General features: G+C 48.8%; 1 protein-coding gene across 1 annotated transcript in view; it reads left to right on the forward strand.

Moving 5' to 3' along the window:
• The first annotated feature begins 11,695 nt into the window (after nucleotides 1-11,695).
• The window catches only part of Nf1 (neurofibromin 1), a 244,887-nt gene continuing 242,947 nt past the window's right edge, over nucleotides 11,696-13,635 (forward strand). Inside the window, 1 exon segment of the mRNA XM_059271304.1 lies at nucleotides 11,696-12,080. Coding sequence (XP_059127287.1) covers nucleotides 12,021-12,080 — 60 coding nt within the window. The 5' untranslated portion in view covers nucleotides 11,696-12,020.

A 13,635-nucleotide genomic window follows, 5' to 3' on the forward strand; every position in this document is an offset into this window, starting at 1 on the left:
TCCCCAAAAATTTTTCCCGCAGCATCAAGCATCCGGGCTACGAAATCAGCAAAAGGCTCATTTGGTCCTTGAATGATCTTAGTAAGGTTTCCACTCACTTCTCCTTTTCTGACCAGTTTTTTCCAGGCGGATACGTGTATCTCTTTCACTTGATTGTAAATTTCAATGGGGAAGTTTATCTGGTTATTTACCCATTGTCCTTGACCCAACAACATATCCGCCGTCCAGGCTGGCTGGCCATTTTGTGCATTACGCCGGGCCTGAATTTGGGCATGGTCTGTGACCAGAGACCTCCATTCTAGATAAGTACCAGGGGGTAAAGCTGCCCTTCCAACTTCCTGATAGTCTGCCGGAGTCAAAACATCCTTAGCTATTCTGTCTAAAATAGACAGAGGATAATGGGCAGTTGGGCCATAGGTCTGAACTGCTTGTACTAGATCTTTTAACATCTTGTAAGATACAGGCTCATGAGACCTGACCTGTGTGTTTGGGTCCTCGAACACCGGGAAAGCATTTGCTAGTTTAGTCCAGGTTTTGGGAGGAATGCGATGACTTCCTGCGCAGCTTCCTGTACTCACTTGTGAGTTAGGAGCGAAGGGCGGTGGTCGTGATAGCTCGGCTCCGGGCCCTGGGCCATAGCTTTCACGCTCATACCCCGCAGCCTCCCTTTCTAGGTCTATCTCATCCTCAGTATCTAACTCTGAGTCAGAATCAGACAAATTAATAGCGGCCAGCTCCGACCATAGGTACGCTGGTGCTGAAGGTTCCCTTTCTGTATGTTGTAATTTTTGTTTCTTCTTTTCTCTTTTATTTTCTTTATGTTTAGAATTTTCTTTGCTAGCTTCTGTTTCCTTACCGGTTTCGGACTGACTATCCTGCCATTCTGCCATAGCCTTTCTCCCCTTTGCTACTGCTTCCTGTGCCTTTTCCTCATCCAGACAAGATTTCACCAATCTCCAAAAAGGCAAGGTGGCTTTTCCTAGATCTTGTTTGTGTTTTTCTAAATCTTTTCCTAGCTTTTCCCAGGAACTCATCGTGAGATCACCGGATACCGCGAACCATGGCGCATGTTGATCTATCTCTTTAAGCGCCCTTTTTATAGAACCGGAGGAAACATTAATATCCCTTGCACCCAGTAATTCCTTCACAGGTTTGACAAAAAACTCAATATGTGAGTCAAAGTTCCCCATCTTTGAAACTGATTTCTCTACACCAGGTTTACTCAAAGAAAACAACGAGCTAACGAAAGACTGTCCCCACTAAGGAGCTTTACTTTCGTTTCGCTCGCAGCAACACAAACTTTACTTTCGTTTCGCTCACAGCAACACAAACAAGTTTCCTCCGCGCGGTGGCAGCGCAGCCAAAAGCAGCACCCAATCACCAAGATAACCCACACAAAAATTATCAACGGGAAAAAGTCCAGCAAAAAGGCAAGATTGGTGTCATAGGCGTCAGTCATACCTTATGAGTACTCACCGTTCCCGTGTGAGGTTCTGAATCTTCGGCCCTCCTCCGAGTCGTTCGCAAGGTCCGAAGTTTCCCGGGTTTCGGCACCAGTTGCGGCGCGCCCCGACCAGCGGGGAAGCAAGACACGACTCCAAGATTCTTCCTCTATCACGGTTTTATTGAACGCTGCTCGGTTATGGCTTCTCGGGAGAGCTGGTACGGGAGGAGGGCCCCGGGCGCCGGGGCAAGCTGGCTTATATGCAGGTTCTGGGGGCGGAGCTTGGGCGGTAAGCTGATTGGTCAGTACTATCGGGCGGGAGAGCGACACGTTAGCATTCGGGATAAACAGGAAACCAGCGCCATCTTGTAATGGCGTTTGAGCCAGCGGACTGCTGCAGTGCACTGTTTTAATGGTTCTGTTTCCCAGAGCCCTGTAGGTGCTTATGTGCCCTGCGGTTGCCTACAAACCAGATGGAGTCACTTGTCAAACCCACTGACCATAGCCCCCTTTCCTGAGGAGCGTGTCTGGAGGGACAGCTCAGAGGAACACACTAAGAGATGCTGACCTGCTTTGTGTGGGAAGCTGCCTGTTTCCAGTGACCTGGTGTATCTGGTGTCATCTTACATGAACACTAGCATTTTCCACAAATATGGCTTCCTACTGCCAAAAGGATCTCAGCCAGATAACCAAAGGAGACACTTTCATGTGGTAAGAGCTGCAGAAGGAAGTGAATCCTCCTGGGCGGAGCTTCTTCACTGGCAACCCATGAACGCACTTGATACTATTTATTATTAAGAACAAAATGTATGGAAGTTATCTGATTTATTATCCATAACACAGATATGAGGTAGATAGTTTTATTCTTCCTTACTTAAAGACTTATTAGCTGGGCAGCGGTGGCGCACGCCTTTTATCCCAGCACTTGGGAGGCAGAGCCAGGAGGATCTCTGTGAGTTCGAGGCCAGCCTGATGTACAGAGCAAGATCAAGGACAGGCGCCAAAACTACACAGAGAAACCCTGTCCCGAAAAACCAAAAAAAAAAAAAAAAAAAAAAAGACTTATTTTATTTTTAATTATGTGTCTGTGTGTGGGTATGTGTGCCTGAGTGCAGGTGTCCGAGGAGGTGAGGCCTGAGGTACTTGGATCCCCTGAAGCTGTAGACACAGTCTTAAAACAAACAGCCTCTGGTTACGAGGAGCATACATCTGGAGAAGGCAGGGGATGAGGATGAGGATGCTGAAGGGTCCAGAGCAGCACTTGATGCCTGCAAATACTTCAGCAGGTGGTGGGAGCAGCATTCAGGTGTGGGCAGGTCAAGGAAAAGTCTTAGGAGCAGAGAGGAGAGTGACTGTGTCTCTCTTTCCTTTCATAAAATCTCTCACTATGTAGAGTAGGGTGGCTTCAAACTCACAGAGATCCGCTTGCCTCTGTCTGTCACCATGTCCAGCTCACCAACCCCTTAGAGGCAGGACCTTAAGTGTGCCGGCTGACCTCAAACTTAATGTAGAGCTGGGTCTGGAGAGGTGGCTCAGTGGCTGAGAGGATTTGCTGCTCCTTCAGAAGATCTGAATTCAGTTCTGTCACCTACACAGCAGCTCATGACCATCTGTAACTCCAGATCCAGGGATCTGACAACTTCTTCTGGTTCCTGGAGGCACTGCACAATTGCACATATGTGGTGCACAAACATACATGTAGGCAAAATACCCATGCACATAAAATAAAAATAAACTTAAAAAACAAAACAAAACTATGTATCCAAGGTTGACCTTGGACGCCCCATCCTCCTGAGTGCTGGGACCACACCATGCCTGATTTCCTTTACTTCTTCCTTCCTAGCCTTGTCTTGACCTTGTAATCCTCCTGTCTCAGTCTTCCAAGTGATAAAACTACAGGCTTATACTACCAATTCTTGCTGCTTCACTATGTTGTTTCAGGCTGACCTAGAATCCGGGTTCAAGCCATTCTCCTGCCTCAGGCTTCTAAGAAGTTGGAACTAGAGTTATCCACCATACTTCACTCAGTTCCACTGATTTTTTTTAGCATTATTTTATTTTGCATAGAAAAAGCTGAGGGTGAAAGAAGTTTAGTAACCGATGTGAGGTGCTCTGCTTTTTTTTTTTACTGATAGCAGCTCTGTGCTTCAAGCAAGATCTGCTCTGAGTTCAGGTCACATACTTAACTCACCATGTCCTGTATAGCCCACCCCCCTGTGTGATATAAAACAAATAGCTGGATCTTGAACATATTCTTCAAAAGTCTACTGTTTTTAGATTAAATTGGAATAGAAAATTCAATCTTCTACACGGGTGCCTGTTGTTTTGGGAGGCCAGAGATTATATAACACTAAATCTCATCCAGGCAGTGGTGGTGCACACCTTTAATCCCAGCACTCAGGAGGCAGAGGCGAGCAGATCTTTCTGTGAGTTTGAGGCCAGCCTGGTCTACTGAGTGAGTACCAGGACAGCCAGGGAGGGCTACACAGGGAAATCCTGTCTTGAAGAACCAACCAAACAAACAAACCAAAACAAAGCCAAACCAAACAAACAACAACAACAAAAAAACCCCACTAAATCTCCTTCCTATTTACTGAGAACTCTACTTTTAGAGTCTTGATGGGAGAGTCCCTGCTTACGGAAGCTGGAGAAGGCCGAACCCTCCCGCCTCTGCTTGCTGGCTGAGCTCATGAGATGCTGTAGCCAGAAAGATGCTTAGAGGCGGACAGAGCAAAGACACAGGAGACCCTAGAGGGCAGCCATAGCAGACGATATGGAATAGACTGGCAGTGGCTGTGACTATGGATGACATTCCTGTAAGTCACCACTTTGGCAAGGTTTCCTGTTGACTCAGCTCCACTGGTTCCTGCGTGTTTCCTGGGATGAGTACCCCAGACTTCCTACCCATGCTGTGACCTCCAACATCTTTCTCACATGCTCCGGTTCTGTTTAGGTTAACTGCAGAGGCTGAAACCGAGAACTGGACATTACAAAACGATGCATGCATTTGCAGTTGCCTAGCTGCAGCCAAAGATAAACCTGTGTCTTCGACTCCTGAAGATGATTAAAAAATGTTGGCTTTTCTGAGACCCAAGCTGGGATGTAGCAGTAGTTTTGGATTTGGGTAACAGTCGTCTTTTGTACATGGGCTAGGAGCAATGAGTTCCGGTCTTTTTAGCCAGATCTTCAGGGCTTTGCCCAGAATGCCTGCTTCATCGCCGTATTTTATAAAAAGTTTTCTCAAATGTAGTCAGGCTTTCTTTTGTGGGACCACCAGCTCCCCAATAACGACATGGAGACTTAATATTATGAAAGCTTGGCCTTAGCCAAGGCTTTTTTCCAACTAGATCTTATAACTCCAGTTAACCTGTCTCCTTTAATCCACATTCTGCCACATGGCTCAGTCTCCTCTGCTCTGTACCAACTTCTTCAGAGTCCCTGATGAAATCTGTGTGCCTAGATTCCTCCTCCTCTTCCTTGCTCTCCCCAGAAATCCTGCCTCTCCTCTCCTGCCTATCTATTGGCCATTCGGCTCTTTATTAAACCAATCAGAAGGCTCCTTAGCCACAGACACATCTTTATAGTGTACACAAATATTCCACAACAACGTTTCATATGTTGTTACCCAAATATTCCTGCCTCCTCCCAGCCAGTTTCTTCTAAGGCCCTCGCATTAAAAGATGCTTCCACATCTTAGGCAGTCTACTGACAGGTTACAGGATGATTTACCACTGCGCCTGTGTCCACAGAGGACCACTACAGTGGCTTGTGAATGCAGTCCCCAGGCCTGATACCGTTCTCTTGGTCAGAGAAGGGTCTAGGCCTTTCTCCTTTGACTCCACTGGGACCAGGAGAGGTGGCCCTTGCCCTTCTGCCACAGCACCCAGATCATGCAGATGGAGTAGCTCACTCTGTTGGACGTCTTGACGTAACTGGGAAAGTGGCTGAGCCTGAGAGCAGGAGAGGTGAAACTCCGGGGAGGATTGGGTTCTCAGAACCCTGAGGGAAATAGCGGGCAAGGCGACAGGCTTCTTCTATGGTCTGGGTTTCCATCTCCCACTTGAGAATCTATATGACCTTGGGGGAATCTCTGATGTTGCTGGAAACCACTAGGAAGAATCTGTGCGCCCTTTTCTCCCTTCAGACTGGGCAACTCAGCGGGACTCTCAGCCATGCCTGGACAAGCAAGTTGAGTCTTTCTCCAGAGAAGTGGGAGCAGTCTGTCAAAGGGCTCAGTCTCACCAGCATCTGTGGCTGAGGACTAACGGCATCACTGGACCTCTTCCTCTTCCCTTCACTGTGACATGGCACACACTCCACAGCACGGCAGTGCTGTCCAGTCTGAGTCTTGGAGCAAGAAGAGCCACCCGAGGAGAAGTAGCCATGACAAAGAAGTGGCTGACTCCTCTCTTCTTGTGACCATAGCCTCCATCCATGACCAAGTGGTTCAAAAAAAACAGCCAACCAGGGTCTTTTTTCTTTTATATGATTTATTTATCTTTATTGTATGTGCACTGGTGTTTTCCCTGCATGTATGCCTGTGTGAGGGTGTCAGACCTTGGAGTTACAGACAGTTGTGAGATGCCATGAGCATGTTGGGAATTGAACCTGGGTCCTCTGGAAGAGCAGTCAGTGATCTTAACCTCTGAGCCATCCCTCCAGTGCCCCAGAAGCTGTTTCTAAGGAAAGAGAGTAGCCATGATGAGACAACAGCTCCCAAGGCCTGATGCACGTGTTTAAATCATTTCATACAGGGATATTCAGCACACCATGTACATGGCAGAGCAAATCTGCTCCCTTTAACAACCTGGAAGCAGAGATAGGAAAGAGCTGGAGTCCTGTACTCTCTCCTAGCGCATGCCCCATGACCCGAAGACCTCTGTAGCAGGCTGTCTTCTTTTGGGCCGCCAACCAGCTCCCAAATCATGACACGGAGACTTATTATTAATTATGAATGCTTGGCCTTATCTTACACTTGTCCCACTTGCTCTTATAACTTATTTTAATCTGTTTCTATTTATCTACATTTTGCCTCAGGGCTTTTAACCTTTCTTTCATTCTCTATGTCCTGCTTCCCTGCTTACTCCCTGGCAGGCTGGCTCCCAGAATTCTCTCTCTCTCTCTCTCTCTCTCTCTCTCTCTCTCTCTCTCTCTCATTCTCTCTCTCTCTTATTTCTGAGTCTAGATTCCTCCTCCTACTTATTCTCTCTATCCACCAGCCCTGCCTATCCCTCTACTGTCTAGCTATTGGCCATTCAGCTTTTTGTTTGTTTTCTGAAATAGGGTTTCTTTGTGTAGCCCTGGCTGTCCTGGAATTAGTTCTGTAGACCAGGCTGGCCTCAAACTCACAGAGATCTGTCTGCCTCTGCCTCCCAAGTGCTAGGATTAAAGGCATGCGCCACCACCGCCTGGCAGACATTCAGCTTCTTATTAGACCAATCAGGTGCCTCAGGCAGGCAAAGCAATACATCTTTACACCGTTAAACAAATGCAGCATAAATAAATGTAACACACCTTTACATAGTAAAAGTAATATTCCACAACAGACCTCCTTTGGGGCCTCAGCTCTTAAAGGCTCCGTAGCTTCCCTGTAGTGCTACCTGGGGACAATCCTTTACCATGTGGACTTTGGGGAGACATTTGAGGCAAAACTATAAAGTTGGGAAAGCTGCATGGAGAGCTGAATACAGGTGCATGCTTTCATGTGTCTAGTTTTCTCTTATTCTGTTTTTCAGACAGCTCTGATTTTTCTGTTTTGCTGAATACAGGCCATTGCTTTCTTTAAGCTTCCTAGAACCATGCCAGTAACCCGTTAGCACCATTTCCTGGGGGCTTGGTCAGGATGTAACTACCACAGTACAGGAATGTGCTTATATCAATAAACTCTGTTTTGTTTAGTGTTATGTTTTCTCTTCTCAAAGCAATCTAGGGACCTGATCCCAGGCTCTCCTAGCTTCTGTGCATGTGCGCGCGGGGGGACACACACACACACACACACACACACACACACACACACACACACACACACGGGCTTTATCTCCTTCAATATACACATTGCTCTTCCTCCATTAGTGGTTCTAACATTTCCTTGGTGGGGTTATTTTGTGGGCTTGACCTTAGTCTGGTGCAGGTGAAAAGGTATTGGTAGCTCCTGAGAAGGGCTTGTTTTGTCTTGCACGGTAAACTTATGGATGAGAGATGATGAGGCACTAGCCTTTAATGCAGAGGTCAGAGACACTTCCACACCCCCGAGCACTCAAGGTGATGGGTTTTTTAAGGTTTTTAGATGCATGGAAAAAGATGCCCTGGCCCAGGAGTCAGAGTCCCACTTTCCCAGCTGCTAGCCCAGACCTTGGCCAAGCAGACTTGCCGGAACTAAGCATCATTTTGGAGTTCTACTGGCCTTGTAATGGAGCCCTGGTCTTGTACTCAGCTTTCCATGCCTTCTCTCAAGCTGGTGAGACGACACTTTGACTTTCAGCCTCAGCCTTTGGCAATTAATCACTCTAAGACTTTTGTTATCTTTCTCCAGGGCATAGATTTACTGCATCCATAGTTACACAATTTCATCTGCATGTGTTGGTGTTCTGGGACACGGTCTCACTAGCTCAGGTTGGTCTTGAACTCGCCACTGTCCTGTCTTAATCTTCCAAGTGCTAGGGTTATAGGCATGTGCCCCATTCCTGTCTTTAAATTACCATTTCCCTTACATTTAAAAAAAAACAAAAACAAAAACAAAAAACGCCTGCCGGATTGCACCTGCTGTTGCGTTCTTCCATTGGTATTATAGTCTAGCCTTCTAAAACAAGTTTATTTTTGTTTATTTTTATTTATTTGTATTCGTGTGTGTCAAGGCCAGCAAGGTCCTGGGGCCCTCGCTGACAGCTGGTCACAGGATAATGCAGCCTTACTGTTTCGGACTCCTCTCGTGGGCCTTAGTGTCCTTGGGATCAGCATCATGCAGCACTGGATGGAGTAGGACTGAGGAGAAACAGAAGCTGAATTAAATGTCACATAGCAAAAGCTTCAGCCAATCATTTTCTTGGGAGCTGGTCCTATCAGGGAGCTCTGGAGCCCAGAGAGCCTTCAGAGTGCTCCCACCCTGACCACATCGAGTCTGGAAAAGCTCTCCTGGAAGTGCTGTAAGGTGGTGTGAAGACGCTCTCTCCAGCTGAGGGCATTCACTCCAGCTGGAGTGGGATTCAGAGGGGTGCTGCTGGCCTCCAACCCTCCCAGAAGCTAGGAAACAAGTGTCTTAGCTGAGAAGAGCCTGCGTCTTCGTGCTTTGGGCTGCAGGGGCAGTGAGTGGGGAGGGGCTGTGACAGTGGAGATGGGGAGAGGGTAGAACAGAGGAAATACCGTGAGACTTTGAACAAGAGCCTCGACGGGGCTGGAGAGATGACTCAGTGGTTAAGAGCGCTGGTTGCTCTTCCAGAGGACTCTGGTTTGATTTCCAGCACCCACATGGTGGCTTACAACTGTCTGTTAACTCCATTTCAGGGGGTCTGGTGCCCTCTTCTGGCTCTCTCAGGCACAAAACACACATGATACTTAGCTATGCAGGCAAACCACTCATACAGACAAAAAATTAAAGACTTTTGAAAAAAGTGAATTGGCAATTTTTTTAATCTAATGGGGGGGTGATGAATGAGGGAGATACATTTAAAACTATACTGAACACTTACATAATCCCTAATACTACTCACCTCTGACAGTGCAGAATGGGGGAAGTTAGGATACAAACCAAAATTCTACTCAGAAGAACATGCCTTCCCCCTAGATTACAGCTAGTCCAGTAGGGTTCCATAAGCTACATTCAGACAGCTAACTTACTTTGTTTAGCTGTACAGCATTGAAAAATGTGAATTGACTGCCACTATGTAAAAATGAGAAGACTCTATACATAAATTTGGATTTCTAGCTCCTCTTGGCTAACTGGAAGTTCTAGCAACATGGAGTCAACATTCCTGCATGGCAGTACTTGTCTGGAGCTGAGTGACATCATGGGTGGGGGTGGGTAGGGATGCTCCTTAGTTAATCAGTCTATGCATCACCTTCGCTGGTGATTTGGGTAGACTCCCTATCGTACTACTACGTATTGCTTAAGAATGTTTACGGTGTAGAATCGGCTGATAGATACGTGATACTGAGTTCCTTAGAGAGGAGGCTGGGTGAAGGCTAGACCCCCGTCGGCCATGAGAGGCTTAGTGCACAGGGGGAGGAAAGAGCACTCCGTACACATGCACAGCAAGATAAATGCATGACCCAAGGCTGGAGTCTGAGTAAAGAATGAAGAGCAAAAAGCCAGCATTTAAAGTTACAGAGGACCAGAGACTATCAGGGAAGAAACCAGACAAGGAGAGGAAGGAGACAGAGAAAGGACATTTAGCAATGGAATGTCAACGGAGGGCAGGGAAGTCAGGGCTCAGCCATATCTAAGAGTTTCAAAGACGAAGACAAAACCCCGGGGCAGAGAGGAGATAAGCAGGGGTTTTCAGAGGCAGGAGGAGAAAAGGAAAGGGAGGTGTGGGGCTGGAGGGTTAGCAGTGAAGTAGACATGCTGGCATATTATCTGGGTCAATGAGTCAGAGCTTTATCAGGGGTCCTGGACGGAGAGAGCACAGACGGCTGTTTAATATTCATCCGTTTCTTTTCGGCACGGTCATCTTCTCTGACGTCATCTACAGAAATTAGCATCCATATTGCATCTTTTAAGAAGGGATCATAGAAACGGCTAATCTCTGTCCTTTTGTTTTAGTCGAATGAAACATTAATTTAATATGCATTTTGGACGATCACCAACCTACCCAGACTTGAAACTTCTCTTACAGATGTATCACTTTGTATACGGGCTTTGTGGATTTTCTGTGGTGAAACGAAAATTGTGGTTTTGTTTCATCTTATCACCCAGTTGGTATCTTTCTGTGTGGCTAATGGTTGATTACTACAGTGTGTGCTCTGAGTATATACACACTTTTGTTTGTTTTTGAGACTAGGTGCCCTGGTTGTCTTGGAACTCATGAAGATTTGCTTCCCTCTGATAGAGGCAAGCACCTCCACACCCTGCCTGGGAACACATTTTAACATAGACCTAAGTAAAGTGCATCGAAGAAAAGTCATTTCAAAGTTCAATGTCAGCTATTGAACACACCCTACACCCTCCCACTCCCATCCCGGGCAGTTTCACCATGTAGCCCTGATTAGCCTGGAACTCCCTATGTAGAACAGGCTAGCCTCAAGCAAAATACCTTTCGAAAGTATCCTCTTTTGTAAGAGTGCACAGCCAATTCCACATGAAATCCTTCAAACTCTGGTACTGGGCATTGGGAAGGCCCTGGTTTCTGGAGAGGCTGATTGTCCTTAAAGCCGAACCACTCTGGTAACTATCAACTCTGATCTTGGGTATAGCCTGGAACCTCCAGTGCCCTATTCATCAGTTAGGTATGGCTAGTGAGCCCTACTAGAAAGGTCTGCTGAAAGGCTGAATAAGACGATGTATGCGTGTATGTTAGGCCTTTTAAAGGCTTTTACAGTGTGGTGAATTAGTCTTCAATCTTACAAACCGTGCAAAAGTTTTATTAACTCGGGTGCCTATCAGTTTAGTAGAGGAATTTCAGGTTGGGGACTCTAGAATCTCTGAGAACTTGGATCGCCACTGGGTCTTGCTTTGGAATTTAAGCGACTTAAAAAAAAATAAAATAAAAAAAAAGAAATCACGGAATCTCTTTTGGCCTTCCATTTTCCAGCAGCCGTGAGAAGCCCCATCGACTGCGAGGCGGCGTGTGTCTTATATTTTTAAGCGCTGAAGGAAGAGAGACTGAACACGGTCCTCAAGAGATCATCGGCAGAGATCAGCGCGCAGAGAAAGCTTAGCCTCAGGACACCCTAACTTCCAGCCCCGGGAGCAATCCAAGCCCGGAGGCCGGCGGGGGAAGGGCTGACCGAGGCGGCGGTGGAGATGCCAGCCGACGCTCCGGAGTCGGCTCAGATTCTCCGACCGGAGCCCCGCGCCAGGCTAGATGGGGAGACCGGCGGCGGTGAGGGACGCGCGCCTCCGGGCCCGGAGGAGTTAGGTGACGTCACCTCCAGGAGGACTCGCTTTTTCATTAATGAAACCGGCCGGCGCGGGCGCATGCGCGACAGGCCCCTTCCCTCTCGCTCCCCCCCCCCCCCCTTTCCCAGCCGCGCTCTCAATCTCGAGCTCGCTCGCTCTCCCTCTCCCCGAGCCGTGGAAAGGATCCCACTTCCGGTGGGGTGTCATGGCGGCGTCTCGGACTGTGATGGCTGAGGGGAGCCGGCGCTAAGTGGGGAGAGCCACCCACAGGCGCCCTCCCCTCCCCGGGCTCCCCTTCCCACCCCTTCCCCCAGCCTCCTCGCCAACGCCCCCTTCCCCTGTCCCCCTCCTGGCGGGCCACTCGGGCCCCCCGTCCCCACCCCCGTGGGAACGCTAGCTGCCCGCACTCCTCAGCTGCTCGGCTCGCCGCTGCCTTCCCCTCAGCGCCGGCCGCCCGCCCTCCGGCGGGTCCCGGACGCCGGCCCACCCGGCCACCCGCCACCCCCGGGTCGCGGGGAGGACATGGCCGCACACAGGCCGGTGGAATGGGTCCAGGCCGTGGTCAGCCGCTTCGACGAGCAGGTAACGGGCCCGCGGCGGGCGGGAGGTGGGAGCGGGTGGGGGTGGGGACGCGGTGGGTGAGGGGAGGAAGGCTCGGCTGCCTCGCGGGCTGCTGGGGGCTCCGCAGGCCGGGGGAGGGCCGGGGAGGGGGGGACACGAGGGGGCGGCCCGGGGATTCGGCAGGCGGCGAGTCGGGGCTCTCCTTCCCTCCTAAACCGGGGGGGTGGGGCCTTGCCCGTGTCCAGCCCTCCATCCCCTTTATCCCAGCCCTTCCGCTTGCTCTGGGGGGGTGGGGGGGAGATGAGTGACCTGGGGGCGCTTTCAGGGGCGCTCCATCTGGATTTAATCGTTCTCTCTTACTCCTCCCTTTTTGAAAGGAGGTAGGTAATACTAGTTAGGGTTTCCCTTTTCCATGAACACCCGCCAGCCTCGTAACTGAGGATCACCGAAGGAAACCCCCGGTCTGTTGGTGTACCTACCCCCAGTAGGAGCAGGATAATATCCCGCCCCCACCCCCATTTTCTGCCCCTTAGGGCCAGGAGTAGGGAAACAGCACAAGTTGTCTTACTTTCCTGCTCCGGGGCGTCAACTTGCCTGGAGACTCTCAAGTGCACACACACTGAACATCTTTTTGATGTCCCCCTACCAGCGTCCCCATAGTCCGATGACACAAGGCTGCCCTTTACGTTGCTGTTTGCAGGGGGGACCGTGGTTCTGAAATGATTTCCCCCCTTTTCCTTCCTTGATCATTACCCGCGCCCCCTCCAGTCCCTGCTTGCCAGAAGTCCGAGGATGGGAATATTAGCTTTCTAAGTGAGACTCCTCCCGGAGTGAGGGGAGACGGCTGAAAGGAAGCAGCAGCATTGGCGCTACAGACTAAGAGACCAGAGACAGCTGGGATGTGGTCCTGGTGCCGATAACTCTGCGCGCGGTGTGTTGTTGTTTTGACTGGCTTTTGACTCTCTTCACAAGAGAACTCTAATTGAGACTGCTTGGGATGGAGGGAAAAGTTTTTGTAGTTTAGGAAGGTTACTTTTTATCCGCCGTGTTTTTCCACACATTAAATTTTAAGGCTGATGAAGAGGTAATCCACATGTAGTCTTTCCTCTCTGAGAGCTTGTCTAATTTTATGGATTGTAGATGGTTGTGGCTGGATTAAAGGATGGTTGGGTGTTTTGTTTTTTTTTTTTTTGTTTGTTTTTTTTTGCAGTTCTGCCGGGGGCTTCCCCTGAGGGAAGTGTTTAAAATTGAGCCAATCTGTTTTGTTGATTGGGTGCAATCACAGAACTGATTATGGGAGCCGACAAGTAGGAGAAGGGTTGTTTTCTTTAATTTGACCAGAAATATTTTTGTAGGACCCAATCTTTTTGACCTGACAGATTGTGAATAGGCATAGGGAGTTACGAACCTACATAGAGCTGAATGTAGTGGCGCATGCCTTTAATCCCAGCGCTGGGGAGACAGAGGCAGGTGGATCTCCGTGAGTTTGAGGCCAGCCTGGTCTACATAGCAAATTCCAGGATGCCAAGGTTACACAGGGAGATTCTGTCTTTTTTTTTTTTTTTTTTTTTTTTTG

Source organism: Peromyscus eremicus, chromosome 8a (genome assembly GCF_949786415.1).
Source record: "Peromyscus eremicus chromosome 8a, PerEre_H2_v1, whole genome shotgun sequence".
Taxonomy (NCBI): Eukaryota; Metazoa; Chordata; class Mammalia; order Rodentia; family Cricetidae; genus Peromyscus; species Peromyscus eremicus.